The sequence below is a fragment of the Crassostrea angulata genome, chromosome 2, assembly GCF_025612915.1.
Source record: "Crassostrea angulata isolate pt1a10 chromosome 2, ASM2561291v2, whole genome shotgun sequence".
Taxonomy (NCBI): domain Eukaryota; kingdom Metazoa; phylum Mollusca; class Bivalvia; order Ostreida; family Ostreidae; genus Magallana; species Magallana angulata.
The window spans coordinates 1,881,420-1,899,148 of NC_069112.1; the positions used below are offsets into that span (position 1 = coordinate 1,881,420).

General features: G+C 36.2%; 1 protein-coding gene across 2 annotated transcripts; it reads right to left on the reverse strand.

Annotated features, from left to right (window-relative positions):
* Nucleotides 1-5,341: 5,341 nt before the first annotated feature.
* Nucleotides 5,342-17,298, reverse strand: LOC128171393 (histone-lysine N-methyltransferase PRDM7-like). 2 transcript variants are annotated; one of them, XM_052837188.1, is made up of 8 exons: nucleotides 16,660-17,298; nucleotides 11,940-12,116; nucleotides 11,641-11,675; nucleotides 9,377-9,431; nucleotides 9,185-9,249; nucleotides 8,805-8,999; nucleotides 6,365-6,602; nucleotides 5,342-6,030 (listed from the first exon to the last, which is right to left on the reverse strand). In XM_052837188.1, exons 1-8 carry the CDS (start codon nucleotides 16,694-16,696, stop codon nucleotides 5,624-5,626), a joined length of 1,209 nt encoding a protein of 402 aa, XP_052693148.1. In that variant the 5' UTR covers nucleotides 16,697-17,298; the 3' UTR covers nucleotides 5,342-5,623. The 2 variants fall into 2 exon arrangements, with proteins under 2 accessions (XP_052693148.1, XP_052693149.1); XM_052837189.1 differs by lacking the exons at nucleotides 11,641-11,675; nucleotides 11,940-12,116; nucleotides 16,660-17,298 and adding an exon at nucleotides 9,986-10,440.
* Nucleotides 17,299-17,729: the final 431 nt, after the last annotated feature.

Genomic DNA, 17,729 nt, shown 5'->3' on the forward strand with positions numbered 1-17,729 from the left:
TACCTGTACAGGTAATGTAAACCTATGTCTGCACAGGTAACACTCGGTGCAGTTAATGCACGACCGAGACAATAGCCAGTATAAAATGTTGACATTTGTTATAACTAATCATTATAATCAACTATAGTTTAAGTTTTAAGTTGATAACATTAAGAAGGCTCAATGGTCGTGACCATTTTACGACTGTGTTATCTCTTTTAAAAGAAGAGATCCCCATACAAATACAGGGAAATACCTAAACTTAAAAGGTGAAATATAAGGATCTGTTCTTTAGCACACTGTAGCTCATGAAATAACGCTTAATATATAAAATCTGATGGTTAATGTGGTGACCAGTTATCATCCTTTTGATTTCTAGGCACGGATCTATCAAAACAAAGTGTATATCATTATTGTTCACATATAAAAAAAAAAAGTAGTTACGGGTGAAATCCAGAGAGAGAGAGAGAGAGAGAGAGAGAGAGAGAGAGAGAGAGAGATTTTGGCAACCTTGCTTTGTTATTAAAACTGGCATGCAGTGTTAAACCATATGTGGTTTAAATTTTTATGCATAACGTTATCAACATGTTATATTAGTATTTCTACTTTCAAAATCAATAAACATTTTTAGCCGTTATAACAACACCAAACTTACAACTTGCAGTCTTTAAAATCGAGTTTAAGATATTTCTATAAACTTGATTCTAGTCTCCTTCCGGTGAAACCGTAGTCCATAGTAACTTTTATATAGCAGACCGTAGTATGTCATTTTCTCCTAACTTCGCTTTCCATTCTTTTTTCGCAATGGTTTCAAAATTGATGCTTATTCTGCTGTTTCAATTCCTATACGAAAATACAAATCGAATTTAAAGTTTGTAAATATTGATCAACAATTGTTAGAGAAAAAAATTAAACGATTTCTTTTATCTTAACGGTTTTTTTTTGTTTGGTTTAAATAATATTTTACCAAATTTTATGAAAATTTTTATAGCACTTATCTATATTCCTTTTAAAACTACTTGTAGATGTTTCGTATTGTTTATGCAGTATTCTCAGAATGGCTATTTCAATTTGAAATGATCTGATGATACGATTTGGCCAAACAGCCCACATATATAAAGTCTCCACAAAGGTTTTTATTTTTCAATGAAAAAAATATTATTTTCTAGCATCAGATATTGAAAGCAAGAGGCTTTTTTTTTTACAGCTTGTTAAAGCTGAAAGAGCGACAAACGGAACCTGCACGCGCGGCTCTTCCCCGATATATTTTGAGCTAGGTCAAAGTCAGCTGGTACTTTGGTCCATCATCCACACTGTCCAGTATGTTATAGGAGAAAGTAAATGGAACGACAACCCCAGTGTAACGGCGCATGGAGAACAATAATCATCACACAATACACATCATGACGTCCAAGCAGTACACCTTTACAGGACGTGTGTTTGTGTAAGTGTGACAGCGTGGTGTGACACTCCAATAGCGACGCAGTGAACATCTGTCAATTCCACGTCTCCCGTGATGTGTGATCCAAATCACCAACGTGTTAAGGCGAATTGACACGCCGATGAAGTATTGAGAGAAAGTCCAGTAAAATAAATAAATAAAAATAAATTACAAGTTTGTTTCTATTTCTTTAATAGATATTCATATGTTTGGTGTTTGCTTGATACAAGTATTGTTTATTTATTACTTTTTATCTATAGATTTAAACAAAACAAAAAAAGGACAATGAAATTATATATTTATTTTGAAATACTGTAACGGTCTCTTAAAGTAAAATCATTATTTTAAAAAGATACATGTTAATTCATTAAATAACAAAGATGTATTTGTATGTCGAACCAATCTTTAATTAATGTACATAAAATGGGAGATAACTGTCTTTTTTCATTGTATCAAACTATTTATCTTTTTAGAAAAAAAAAAATGTTTTGATACTCATAAAGAGATGACTAAATGCAACAGCCAAAAAAAACGGAATCTTTAGTGGAACTAATTACAATCGTTTTAATTTCATGGAAAGGCCACGTGACGTACAAGTTAGTGAACATAGAAATACTGATGCAATTGATTTTTGTCCTTGCTCTGTTCAAGGCTTTGGCTTTTCATCGATAAATACTGAAAATTAAGAGGTCTCGATAATCACGACCTATTTAGACTATGTTATATCCTTCTAAGAATAGCTGTGTATATAGATATAGGAGAATGATAATAGAGCAAAAACATTCTGATTTTTTTTCTGTACCTAATGTTAAAAGTAGTTTATGACAAAAAACAATATTCCATCTCAAAGTTTAAGGAATATCTGGTTGTTAATTTGGCAAGCCAACCTCCTAAAACGGAAGGATATAAAGGTATGGGATATCGTGAACCAATCTGTCCTAACGAAGATTTCATTGAGCGCTAACTAATTAGGAATGTCAACTACCCACACTGAAAGTCCATGCTCTTGATAAAATGATTATAAGAAAAGCTCTGAAAGATATTGGAGAATGATAGGTGTACAAAGTATAACGATGATTTCATTTATCGCTAATTAATACTGCATAGGAAAATAATTCCATCGTCTGGTTGGAGAGGAAAGTGTCATGTCTGACCGGGAATGGATGGGTGATTCGGGAAGCCGGGATTTGATGGCGAGGAAGTGTCCAACTAATCAACAGGGGAGTAATTACAAATACACATTGTATGAGTAATAAATATGGCATTCGATAATTAATTACATCCAGTTGTAACCATCAAAACATTGCGCTCGGGTGATAGATTTGTACAAATAATAAACTCTGAATTGTGTTTTATTATCATTTTAGTTTGGAAACTTAAAATTAGAAAAAAGTCGAGTTAATCCACAAACTCCCCCAAAAACCGCATGTCAACCAAAACAACTTTAGCTCAAACAGCGGTGTGTTGGTATTCAGGGGAGATCATCCAACCTATAGGGGAGATCTAGAATGAAACAACACCATTGATAGAGGAAGATCAGCTGTAAGAAAACAAAATACACAAATGTATACACATGTAACTATGAATTAAATGTCTGTGTATCGCTCAGCTGACGACCAGTACTGTGTGCCTCTTTTAAGCAACGTTTTTACAATGTGCTCTGGAATTTGTTTCTCCATGTTAGGACTGTATATGTGGGTTTACGTGCTGTTAATAGCTTATTCAGTGTCTATGATTTAGTTATATCCCAAGCCTTTGTACTGACAATGACCTCCGACACGTGAGGCACGTGAGGCACGTGAGACACGTGAGACACAGACTGCTCACTCAGCACGACCCCACGCCCTCTGTCGGAATACTCCGTCACTTTGGTCCCCGCTGTCTGGTCCCCGCTTTGTCTGGTTCCCCCTTCATGTTCTGATTGACAGCTGTATGTGATGTACGAGGTCTGTAAATGTTTCCGTTCTTCCAGAAGAATAAAACAACGTAAATCATCTCCAGTAATTCATTGCATTGACAGAGATACATGTATCCTCGAACTGGTATAGAAAAAAAACCCGCCAAATGTGTTTACATTTCTTAAAAATTCAGCGATTAATTTGTGAACATAAACTTATTGTGTGCACAGTACTGTCCTTTACCTAAATTTAGATTATTGGAAATCCAAATTTTAACATGTCAGTTGGCATGTACACTTTTTTATTCCCCAAAAGTGAGTGTTTGTAAAGGAAAGTACCATAAAAAAAACATGACAAAACGACTGATCCCCATGTACATGTACATGATTTGATAACGTAAAGACGTTCATACCTTCTACACCGCCCCTGTTGTTAATCGCGCAAAAATTAACACTGTATTACAGTCACATTTTTAAAACAGATAAATTCGAATACTTATACATGTATACTCTTTCTCTCGTTCTTTCTCTATCTCTTTCTGTTCTCTCTCTCTATCTCTCTCTCTCTCTCTCTCTCTCTCTCTCTCTCTCTCTCTCTCTCTCTCTCTCTCTCTCTCTCTCTCTCTCTCTCTCTCTCTTTGCTCAGATATACCGGTATATGAATATGTTAATTATCCTCCTTCTTATGTCTACAACCATGCCTCGATCATGCGATTTTGTTTTATTGGTTTGTTATCTTAATCTATTTTTGACTATTATCTGAAATACCTTGATTATTATTAGAGAGTCAAGTATATTAATCAAGTAAAATATATTTTTGATATATAATCTGCTCATTCACAGCTTGATGCCATTTCTCTTTTATCTGGCCCATACACAATACAGTCTATAGCACGAGTATGCGATGAAATGGTGACGATAGCGGGATAAAAACCAATCGATAGGGCATAGCGTCATCGTTATCACACTATTGCATTACATCGCTGTCGGTTCGTCGTGATATCGCACCATAATTATCGCATCGTCGCTGTATCGTCGTCGCATTTTGCGGAATCAGCCCTATCCGGATTCTATATAAAATTTGATAAATCATATTTATGTTTTTGAAATACGAACTTTTTTTATTCAATCATTTTTTTTATTTAAAGAACATTACTGAAGCGTCATTCCCAATTTGACAAAGTAGCAAACACAGTAAAAGTTCATGTCTATTTTTTTTTTAGATATCCCGATCAAATTCGCGAAGGCAATGCATGTACAATACATGTAACACCGACCTCTCCTGTATTATCCCATCAGAATGAATGTCCTGTATAATCCCATCAGAATGAATGTCCTGTATAACCCCATCAGAATGTCCTATATAATCCCATCAGAATGAATGTCCTATATTATCCCATCAGAATGAATGTCCTGTATAATCCCATCAGAATGAATGTCCTGTATAATCCCATCAGAATGAATGTCCTGTATAATCCCATCAGAATGAATGTCCTGTATAATCCCATCAGAATGTCCTGTATAATCCCATCAGAATGAATGTCCTGTATAATCCCATTAGGGTTTTATCATACAGAAAGGTAACATTTTCTGCTTCTGTTTCTATTCCAGAACGAATTGAAAAGCTATTCTCTATAATGTCCTAGGAAAAACATAAATATTATTTTTTTGAATTTAAATCATCTGTCTGAGAAAATTCCTTTGTAACTCTGTTTTCTATCGCTTTTTCCAATCGCAACCGCTTGTTAAACATAGGGATAATCTTATTTTTCATGTTAATGAAAATACGTGATCAAATCTCCTATAAAGTCCGCCGGGCTTTACAGGCTTGACCACGTGACTAACCTTTATTTATGAGATGATAATACTACGTATGTGTAGGCCTACACTGTTTACCAAGCCCCTAATCGTTTCCAAACCTTAGAAGTACATACATTTGAGAGGCATACGCAAATTAGTGAAGAACGGGTGATAACCTTTAACACACTGTCAGATTGAACAGTTAATGAATACAGAGGTAGTTATCAAATTATGCTTTATTATATCACATCACAATGAATATGTACATATAAAACAAAACATAATATCAAATGAATACTTTATAATTTGTAATACTCATAATTAATAACAGATGACTGATTAAATATGTTACTTATTACATAAATATATACTAAAAATAAATAAATAAAACATTGTCAACATCTCCTTCTTTCTCCTCTCTGTTTGTCCCTGTACTCTCTCTCTCTCTCTCTCTCTCTCTCTCTCTCATACACACATACACACACGTACACACACATACAAAAAAGTTAAACAATATGGTCACACACAACGTCCGGTTTGAGTAGTCCCCGACCCGGAACGGGCGGCACGACTTTTTCCGGAATTCTCTCCGTGACCGAGTCCTCGTCTTCCACCGTGTACTCAGGGTCGATAACCCCGTCCTCGTTGTAGGTGGTCTTGTCCTCACACACATACGGGAGGTGGAGACCCTCAGGGCCGGTAAAGTATCGGTAGTCCTTCTCCGGAAACCACTTCCAGTTACTTCCGTTGTACGTCAGAACGAGGCCGAACTCGTTGTCCACGAAGTCTGAAGCTGCTTCCGGGACCCAGTTGGTAAATGTTACTGGAGTTCCGTCACTGTATACCGTGCGGTCGTCCTCGTCAAATGACAGGATGCTGGCCCGGATGTTGAATATTCCCTGGAGGTCAGACTCTGTAATACACAGTGTAGATCATTATATCTTAGGTTGTGAATATCTCTTACAACGCAAGTTAATATATCGCTAAATTATACAGCGACACAATCTGACCTGATCCTATCCTACGCGTCATTTGAACACCGCGACCATGTAGAACTTATCATATTAAAGTTGTCAAATGAGTTGGCTTTTAAAATCACAAGGCAAAATTAAAGCGTAAAGTGGTTTTTATTTTTTCCCACAAAATGATATATCGTTTTTAATCCATTGATTAGTCCATTTTGTTCATAAATGAGAGGCAGATGTGTTCTTTCTTAAAAAAATACTCCTTTATTGCTTTTTACTTACCCGGATGTACCCTGTTGATCTTGAGATAGTCCCCGTATCCATCCCCGTACCACACAAACATCTCACTTCCGGGCTCGATGTCACGTGTCGTCATGTACAGAATCAGACCTGCGCACGCAACCGCCACCACGTTTTCCTGTTCCACGTTTCCGGCGCAGTTCAGCCAGCGTAACCAGTTACTATGGGCGGGGCTTCCGGCGTCAATCATGTACACGCCCTCGGAGTCCACCTTCTCTACCTGGTGATATAGGAAGAAAATAGATTACATCCATCATGTACACGCCCTTGGAGTCTACCTTCTCTACTTGGTCATATATAAAGGCAATGACCTGATTAATAATGGACTGCGTGTCTATTTTCTGTATCAGTATAAGATTATTGACGTCTTCCACGGAAGAAGGTATCAACTATTAAGAGTTGAAATTATTAACAGTTTCCGAGTTGTGCACTCCTTCTCCTTTGTGATCGGTAGAAAATGCATGATGTGAAAATTTACATTTATTTCATTGGTTGAAATACTGGTCCGTGCAAGGGGGGTAATTTTCTAATTATCTTTTTTACCTACACATTACCAATTTTTGAAGATTTCAAATCTTAAAAAGTAAGAAAAAGAAAAAAAAATATTGCTGTGAATAACATTCATGATTAAGTTTTTCAGTACAACTTGTTGTAAGCATTGTTTCATAATATTTATTGGTTTATTTATTTATTTATTGTGGTGGCTTTTATGCAAATATATTAAAATGTAAAAATTGGTACGTATGGCTTGTATCAGTAAACAATTCTGTATTTTAGGTACGATGAATCTAATATCAGTAAATCACGATGTTAAATGCTGTTATATTAACTTAATTTTTTTTAAGTAATATGACCCTTTTTGATATTTCTATTTCTCTACTATAGTCGATCTCAGGTAACAAGCACGTGGTATGCATTTCTCAATTTCGGACACGCACGTTAACGGCACATATATAAGAATGTTCCAAATGTAGAGGGAGGCGACATTTATATATAAACAAAAATTAAATTTTCTTTAATAACTTATTGGTGTTTAGAGTTTGCGCTAAAGATGGTAAGCTTTTTTTAAAGCTAAACTTGTAAAGTTTTTATTTATAGTTGTAAAAACAAAAAAAAACATGACCCTTTAACAAGAACAGAAGTCCGAGTCTACCTTCTCTATTATGAACGCAAAAACTACAGTAATAAAACGTGTGCATCTATTTCCTTTAGCTGTAATCATCATAGAGTTTAAGAACGGTCATTAAAAAAGCATTTAGATACATATCATAATTTAAAAAAAATATATATTAACTTAGAATAGGACATTTAATTTTTTCATAAAAAGTAAGAATGATGTATGCTGATAGACACGTTGAGGCCAAGGTTAAATCAATGTTTAAGAATATACTTTTATTCATATACATGTAAAAATAAAACCAAAAAAAATGACCTTTCAACAAGGCAAGTCGTTAATAAATCATTATTTAGCTTTATGTTATAACAAGCTAACTTCATCACAATATATTTACATCCACCAAACATAATTTCTTCTATTTCTTACGGAAAAAGATCGTTAATTCATAGCTCTGACGAAACTGACAGGACTGACTTCTACATGTCCCGTTTATCGACTGGTCGAAACCTTTAGCAACCAGAACAAATAAGGGACTGCAGGGATTATTCATGATGACGTCAGTCTCCAATTCCCACAGAGAGCGATCTGGTTGTTTCCTTATTTAACGTACTGATGTACATCAACAATAATGAAGTACTTTTTCCCTTACTTTTTACGATCAATCTATAAATTTGTTAAATGAAAGATGTAAATAGCATGCGGGTTAGGAAGGTAGCGATCATTGCAGAACAAATACATAACCCGCTAAATGTCGCTCATATCACGCATAAATCACCAAAAAACCATTTGTATATATAGCACGTTCACGATGTGTCGTTCAGAACTTAGTACCTGCGCGGATCCAACAAAACCAATTTCTAGAGAGTTTCGGGGGATAATTGACTTAAAAGAGAAGGAGTGCCGCCTATTTTCAGGAGTTTTACTCCTTGAAATTTAATGATTTGACATTTTCAGTGGGAGGCACCTCGTTCCGTTCATTTGTCACTTTTATTGTAATTAAAAAGAAACATTCCTTAATAATTGTTTACATCCTAAACCCTCTGTTTTTAAAAGTATTAAACTATTGTCATCACAAAAATGTAAAAGAATTGTGCAATTTATGTAAATAAAAGTTAAACACGCTTATATCATCAGAATATTTTATGTATGAACTTGCTCTTTTTTCAAGTGACCCTTTAATATTATTTAAATATGTTAAATATGTCTTGTATATGTCTATTAGCTGTATAGCTGTTGACCAATAAACAGTTCAATATGGTACAGTGTTCATTAGCTGACCCCTGACCCCTGACCCCTGACCCTGACCTGCCATGAGTAAAGGTCGTCTTCCCTGTGGTGGAGGTGAGTCAGTCCTTCGTAACTCCCCAGGATTGTGTGTTTAGGAACAAAGCGCTCGGTAAACCCTCCAAACCCCGCCCCAGGAATCGTCGACAGCTCTATTCGGAACCCCTCGGGAGTGGTAAGATTGGCACGCTCTTCTGGGTCAAAGTGCAGCGGAATCTAGAGCAAAATTTCACATGGACATAAATCATCATGCAATCATCATGTCTGATCAAAATAATAAAAAAGAACCATCAAATCACCATAAACACTCCAATTACTGATTATCAATCGATTCAATGTTTATTATATGACCATTATTTTACTTTTATTCAGTGTAAAGTAGTATTACACATCACACATACCTTGGCATTCTTTATGAATGTATACGACTTGGACTTTTCTCCGTATTTTTGAAAATCTTCACAAACTAAAAGGAAAAATAGAAAATGAAAATGTTCGTTAATTACCATACATCTTAATTCAGACCCTCTCTCTCTCTCTCTCTCTCTCTCTCTCTCTCTCTCTCTCTCTCTCTCTCTCTCTCCACTCCTTACATCTGGCGGCGTCATTGTCTGTATTGACCAGTTCCTGCAGTGATCGCTGTAGATCCTATAACAACAATAACAAAAACTTAAAATGTTATTATCAAAAATTGTCCTTAGTGTCAAAGCCAACAACATCAGGTAAACACCCGATTGGATCAAACAAAAGGTAAGTACAACAGGTGGATTCTAATTCAGGCGTTATTAAATTTTTTTGTTAAGAGATATGTTTTTATGTTAAAGCCCAAATTATCTTTAATATCACTGAAAATGGACATGATATGGATGCGCAGTCTTCAGAATAATTATAATGCAGACCATTTGCATATGCAGTATGCTGAGTTATCTTTCTTCAAATCATTAAGGCACGTTTTAGTTCCACAACTATAATTTAGGTAATTTAAGCGCATATATAATGATATTATTGTAAATGGAAAATTAATGATCCATGATTTTGTCCATTTGGGTTGAAATTACTAAAATTATAAATCATCTGAATACTGTCGTGTGAAGTATCGGTTATAATTAGTTCTTAAATAGATGTGTCGGTAAAAGTGAAGTCCTATATAGAGCTGCCTGATAAATAATCTAAGCAAGAATTAATCTCTATTAGAGGGTTACTTTTAGTTGCATGGTTCCTGATGCTTCATATTGTTTCAGCAACGCGCATGCGTGAGATAACGTGCGGCAATTTACTTTTTAGTTAAGAGAGAGGAGATCTCGAAACCAGCGGTACACCGCTCCTTAGACTCCACACAGCGGTACACCGCTCCTTAGACTCCACACAGCGGTACACCGCTCCTTAGACTCCACACAGCAGTACACCGCTCCTTAGACTCCACACAGCGGTACACCGCTCCTTAAACTCCACACAGCGGAAAACATAGAACCATTTTAACAAGAGCTTGGACTTTGAGTAGTGGTGTCAAACAGCAATGTGACGTACATTTATGCATGTCTATTTCATTGCTAGCCACTCAGCCATGCCTCAATAAAATCAAGATTTGTCTGGCTTTTAAGCTAAAACTATGCAATCGGTGAATATTTCGCTTGCAACCGCGTCATTTTTAACTTGTTTTGACGCAAGAAACAGATAGCTACGTACCACTGAAAGTCCAAGGTCTTGTTAAAATAGTTCTAAACTCGTACAGATCTCGTCTGAGGAAGTTTTCAAGCACTCTGAATTATATTGACAACACTTATATATCACGTAAAGACAAATAGAAACCAAAGTGAATGAGCCTAATCACCACCTATCCTAATACTGTGAACACATTCCTAATTAGACAAATACTGTGAACACATTCCTAATTAGACACCTGTCAGTTCACCTGTAGATGGAGCTCTACCAGATCACTGACATATTACGGAAATCCTCGGCACAGTCACCAATCAATCAGACGTTATTTTAATTATCATTTTTTTCTCGACTACGACACGGCGACGAATTAATAACATTACTTTGATTATCACTTTACTTGAGTCAAACGTTTTACACGCGATAGAGCCCCCCCCCCCCCCCCCATCACCGGTATACGATCTGCATACCTTAAACAGCCCTAAAGTTTAATTTGATGTGCTATCAATGCGTTAAATCTACACCTCCGTGTAGGTAATGCTGTTTCTTCTTACACAACATGTGACCGCAACAAATACCAGACTTCTGAGGACGCCATTAAAATCAGATTTCATGTTAATGAGAAATAAATGCCCTCACCTCTGTGGCGACGTTTATATGACAGGAAGGCTAATGATATTAATTATTCAGGACAATTAGGTTCTGGAATGAAGTTATGTTAACATCTTAATTACGTTGCCGACCGAGTGTTTACTACGTTTTTACAGTTTTTGTGTTTCATCCGATAAATTGAAATAAGCTGTAACTTGTTTATTCTTCATTTAAACAAAACATACCAAAGTTTTCACCGAGCTGATTTCATTATATTTACATTTTCCAGTGTCGTTGCCTGTGATAACACTATGTATTGATTTTGTACTCTATAACTCATAAAGCCAAATTGAGGCGCCAGCGGGGTTTGCTTATTTATATTTAAATATTTAATCGTACGATGGTTTTAAATAATATAAACATAAGTAATAAGGAATCATTCTTTGAATATTATGAGGTGATAATTTCGGTCAGGGCGTGATCAAATCTATCATAAAGCCCTTCGGGCTTTATTGGATTTGATCACGCCCCAACCGAAATTATCACCTCATAATACTCAAAGAATGATTCCTTATTCCTTATATAATACTTATCAAAGTCTACTTACACTCCTGTCCTGCTGAATCCCAAAAAACCGCATGTCTGAAAAATTAATACAATCGCAAAAGTTTACAACAAGACGATGATGTAATAATATCATGGAATTGATTTTTAATTGCGACATGTTAAATTGTTATCAACATGTATATTGCATCTACATTTTGGATAATATCAATTAATAATTATATTTATTCAAGTATACTAGAATTATGGCATATTTTCTATGAACCTTACAGAGAACTGTCCGACAAATATACTTTTATTTGTGGTGAAATGTTACCTATACATATAGATATAATCACTGACCTTCGATGAACTGGGTCAGTGCCCGCTCTTTCTCCGCCGAGTCGAGCGTGACGAGCCCCGCCCCCTGGCTCTCACACTGGTTCGTGGTCTCCTGGAGCCCGGTAGGGCGGAGGTTGAAGGAGAAACACCAGTCCTTGACTCGAACAAAGCCGTCACGACATCCGGCGGAGCCCAAGTCTGGAAACGGAGCAAAAAAATATGGAACATAATTATAGAGGCCGAGTTTGGAAAGGGAGCAAATAGATATAGAACAGAATTAGAGGCCGAGTCTGGAAAGGGAGCAAATAGATATAGAACATAGTTAGAGGCTGAGTCTAGAAACGGAGCAAATAAATATAGAACATAGTTAAAGGCCGAGTCTGGAAACGGAGCAAATAGATATAGAACATAGTTAGAGGCCGAGTCTGGAAACGGAGCAAATAAATATAGAACATAGTTAAAGGCCGAGTCTGGAAACGGAGCAAATAGATATAGAACATAGTTAGAGGCCGAGTCTGGAAACGGAGCAAATAAATATAGAACATAGTTAGAGGCCGAGTCTGGAAACAGAGCAAATAAATATAGAACATAGTTAGAGGCCGAGTCTGGAAACGGAGCAAATAAATATAGAACATAGTTAGAGGCCGAGTCTGGAAACAGAGCAAATAAATATTGAACATAGTTAGAGGCCGAGTCTGGAAACGGAGCAAATAAATATAGAACATAGTTAGAGGCCGAGTCTGGAAACAGAGCAAATAAATATTGAACATAGTTAGAGGCCGAGTCTGGAAACGGAGCAAATAAATATAGAACATAGTTAGAGGCCGAGTCTGGAAACAGAGCAAATAAATATAGAACATAGTTAGAGGCCGAGTCTGGAAACAGAGCAAATAAATATTGAACATAGTTAGAGGCCGAGTCTGGAAACGGAGCAAATAAATATAGAACATAGTTAGAGGCCGAGTCTGGAAACAGAGCAAATAAATATTGAACATAGTTAGAGGCCGAGTCTGGAAACGGAGCAAATAAATATAGAACATAGTTAGAGGCCGAGTCTGGAAACAGAGCAAATAAATATTGAACATAGTTAGAGGCCGAGTCTGGAAACGGAGCAAATAAATATAGAACATAGTTAGAGGCCGAGTCTGGAAACAGAGCAAATAAATATAGAACATAGTTAGAGGCCGAGTCTGGAAACAGAGCAAATAAATATTGAACATAGTTAGAGGCCGAGTCTGGAAACGGAGCAAATAAATATAGAACATAGTTAGAGGCCGAGTCTGGAAACAGAGCAAATAAATATTGAACATAGTTAGAGGCCGAGTCTAGAAACGGAGCAAATAAATATAGAACATAGTTAGAGGCCGAGTCTGGAAACGGAGCAAATAAATATAGAACATAGTTAGAGGCCGAGTCTGGAAACAGAGCAAATAAATATTGAACATAGTTAGAGGCCGAGTCTGGAAACAGAGCAAATAAATATTGAACATAGTTAGAGGCCGAGTCTGGAAACGGAGCAAATAAATATAGAACATAGTTAGAGGCCGAGTCTGGAAACAGAGCAAATAAATATTGAACATAGTTATAGAGACTGTGTCTGGAAACGGAGCAAATAGTTAAAGAACAGAATTAGAGGCCGAGTCTGGAAACGGAGCAAATAAATATAGAACATATTTTTAGAGACCGTGTCTGGATTCGGAGGAAATTAATATAGAACAGAATTAGAGGCCGAGTCTGGAAACAGAGCAAATAAATATAGAACATAGTTAGAGGCCGAGTCTGGAAACGGAGCAAATATATATAGAACATAGTTATAGAGACCTTGTCTGGATTCAGAGGAAATTAATATAGAACATAAAGATACCGTGTCTGGAAACAGAGCAAATAATTAAAGAACAGAATTAGAGGCCGTGTCTGGAAACAGAGCAAATTAATAAACACCGACTCTGGAAACAGAAGTGATAAATATCGAGTCCTATTACAGAACATATAGATACCGTGTCTGGAAACAGAGCAAATTAATATACACCGACTCTGGAAACAGAAGTGATAGATATCGAGTCCTATTACAGAACATAATTAGAGACCGTGTCTGGAAACAGAGCAAATTAATATACACCGACTCTGGAAACAGAAGTGATAAATATCGAGTCCTATTACAGAACATAATTAGAGACCGTGTCTGGAAACAGAGCAAATTAATAAACACCGACTCTGGAAACAGAAGTGATAGATATCGAGTCCTATTACAGAACATAATTAGAGACCGTGTCTGGAAACAAAAGAAGCAAATAACGGATCTTGAATTAAAACAGAATGTCAACAATTCTATAATCAGAAGACATTTATACCTAATTTTGAGTAAAGAGTGATTGATACAGAATTTATTAAATCAGAAACCGAACACATAAATATCGGGTCTGGAAACAAGAGGAACAAACCCCCACCGGGTCTGGAAACAGAACAAAAAGACACAGATCCTAGAGTCACAATTATATATAAATACCAAACCTTGATTAGACTGATACATATTGGTACCTAACAAGACTCAGAACCAGTGTAATGACTGCGGGTGTTAGAAACCAACGCCCCCAGGGAGACTCGAACCCCTGACTGACACACCCTGTTGGTGCTTTCTGGGCAATAGTTTTACAATCCATTGCATCCAGTCAGTTATTTCAACATTATACGAGTCAAGCACTTGTTGAATATTGCCTTATTGATCTGCAGTTATGATGATCTCTTGGATTCCATTGTGATGATTGCCGCGACTCTGCAGCCGCTATATAGGTGACTATATAGGTGAGTATATAGGCGACTATATAGGTACATGTACGTGTAAACATAACTCTATTCGGTTCTGGGATTGTGGGATAATGTTTTTTGACATGTCAACATTTGCATCTAAATACTCTCCTCTGGCGTGAAAAATCATTGTTTATATTCTATAGCAGCGTCTTACATTGGCTAAACAGCCAGCGAGCAGCCTGGAGCCACCATTGACTGAAATCGCGGGAATTATACGTCATCAAATACATAAATAAATCGGCTTGTACGAAGCAACGGAAACTTAATACAAATATAAAGATATAATACAGATATAAAGCGGCTAAATCTGGTAAAATGGATTCAGTGGGAGCATTAGTCTGTGGACAATCACCTCTCTGTGTGCACCTCTAGCTATAGGATCCTTGTACAAAACAGTTCCAGCATGATCTATTGTAGTCAATCTGCTCGGGAAAACATACTAATTCCGTGTAAGCATCCTCTATATTAATATCAGGAATAACTTGAATCGTCGTTTAACAATATAAAAAAAATCATTCTACTTACGGCAGTTTTACATGAACATTCTACAGAGAACTTTGTAATTCCTACAGGTTTACGTGTATATTCTACAGTAAACTTTGTAGTTATGGCAGGTTTGCATGTACATTCTACAGAGAACTTTGTACTTACTTCAGGTTTACAAGTACATTCTACAGAGAACTTTGTAATAACGGCAGTTTTACATCTACATTCTACAGAGAACTTTGTAAATTCGGCAGTTTTACATCTACTGTGAACATACATGTAGTTGATTTGATGTAAAACATTTCAAGAGATGACGGGCTGTCAGTTGGCCGTCCCTTGGGCTGTATGTAGTAGATAAGTGTGAGTTAGTGTGAAATAAAACCATCGCTGATCTTGTAAAGAACGAATGCCTTCCAAATAATACCTTAACATTACACTTTCTCGAATGAATTATGCAATTTTAAATTTAGATAATTGATATTGTTGTTCGTTCGATTTAAAATGAATCGTGGTTAATATGTTCATTTATGATTAGAGTTATCTATGAACCCGAACAGATTTTGTCTGGTATGTTCTTCCGAATTATGCAATGAATGATTTATAAGGCCTCCCACCATTGATTTCACTGAAATGCAAAATCTATTTTGGATTTAATACACATCAATTCATCACATTAAAAACAATTCTAATTCAGGAACATTCATGCTTTCCTAATCTGCTTTATTAAAACCACACGCACAATGCACAATCAAACTGTAAGTGAAGCGTGAGGGAGACAAATAAGATTTTTGACACATCTTCTAGTTGTAAAATACTCCAGGATGACGAAGCCTGACCTTAACGCATGACCCTTAATACATAAATCTGAGAATACTATAAATAGCATTTAGAAAAACACATTTTCTTCATAAGAAATGAGATCTGATACGAACTTTTACGACGATGACCCAACAATAAACAATAACACCGAACACAAATATGGCGTACTCTTAACTTTCTAAATAAAGATTACACATACCTCGCTCTCTTTATAAGGTTTACTCTTTAACTAGACTAGACTGAGCGTTTGTAAATCTACTATATACCGTGTTCGTGTTCCTATATTTACTGTATATAAAACGGATATACAATAAATTAAAGGATTCGAGGAAAAAAAGATATGAAATAAACGAAGATAAATGTAAAGCAACCAGATGAATGACTGAAAGTTTTGTTTAAAGCAGCAACACTGCGTGATTTGGAATTAATCGAACACGTGTCTAAAATGACGATTCTCAATTTTCTACAAAGACGTGATTAACACACTATAATTACTGACTTTTATAAAGCACATCACAGCATTTCTCACAACATTTGTCATAAAATTTTCCTGGAAAAAAACCCAATTTAGGTAATTGTTACTGCAATTAATTCTAACTATATTAAATATAAGAATACAACAACTCACCAATAAAAACAAAGATGACAAGGTATAGCAGCTGCATGATTGTATAGTGTAAGACTCCGGAATCCAACTATAGACTCCTCAACCGACGGACTTCTCTACCAGTATCCAACAATAGACTCCTTTTCCGACAGACTCCTTTACCAGAATCCAACAATAGACTTCCCTACAGAACACGTCCAGGGTATTACTGGTTAGACACTCCAGAAGAATATATCACTGGATTCTCTAAGAAATCACTCTTCATCAAATACCCGCGTAATATAGAGAACTTTTATATCCTGGTATTAATGCTGAGTCTTGTATTTTCTTAGTTCGGGACTATCAATAACTCTCTCATATATAATTTCCTTTGGTACGTTTTATAGTTCTTGTGCTATTGCTCCCTCCTCGGAGAAAGTTCCCAAATTGCTGCTACAATTTTTAGTTCAGTACTATCAGTAAGGTCTCTAACAGAGTCCTCACAGTTCGGTACTATTGCTGGCTCCCTCACACAGAAGAGTTCCTGAAGTTCCCGGGGCAGGTTCTACAGATAATGTTCTATCATTACAGAGAGATGACAGGTAAATTAGGTTTTATTTCCATGTCAAAAGGTTGTGAATAAGTGAATACATTAGTGCCTGTGGCTCTGTACGCCGTGATGTAAAGGTCTTCAATATCTCACCATAGGTGACACGACTTCAGTTCGACGACATCTTGTAAACATCACGTGATACAACCTTTCAATTCATTAAAGATGCCAATTAATTAATTTGTGTGTGTTGTGGGTAGGGGATGGGTGGAAAGAAACTGCGTGTTTTAATGTTGTCATATTTGAGATTTAACACTTGAAATTCGAAAGTAATTTAAAAGAAATGTATTATAGCAAACTGACTGTATGCTAGGTATCGTGCATATTATAATTCCAATCATCTAGATTCCGTTTTTTATTAATTATTATTAAAGGTAAAGGTAGAGGATTGTTGTATTGCTTGTATTACTAGTACCCCTTGGCGAGCCCTGGGTTGCGTTATAGATTGTAACAGCTGGCCTAGCCGCAAGATCGTAGATATCTAGGTCTATTAAACGGGCCT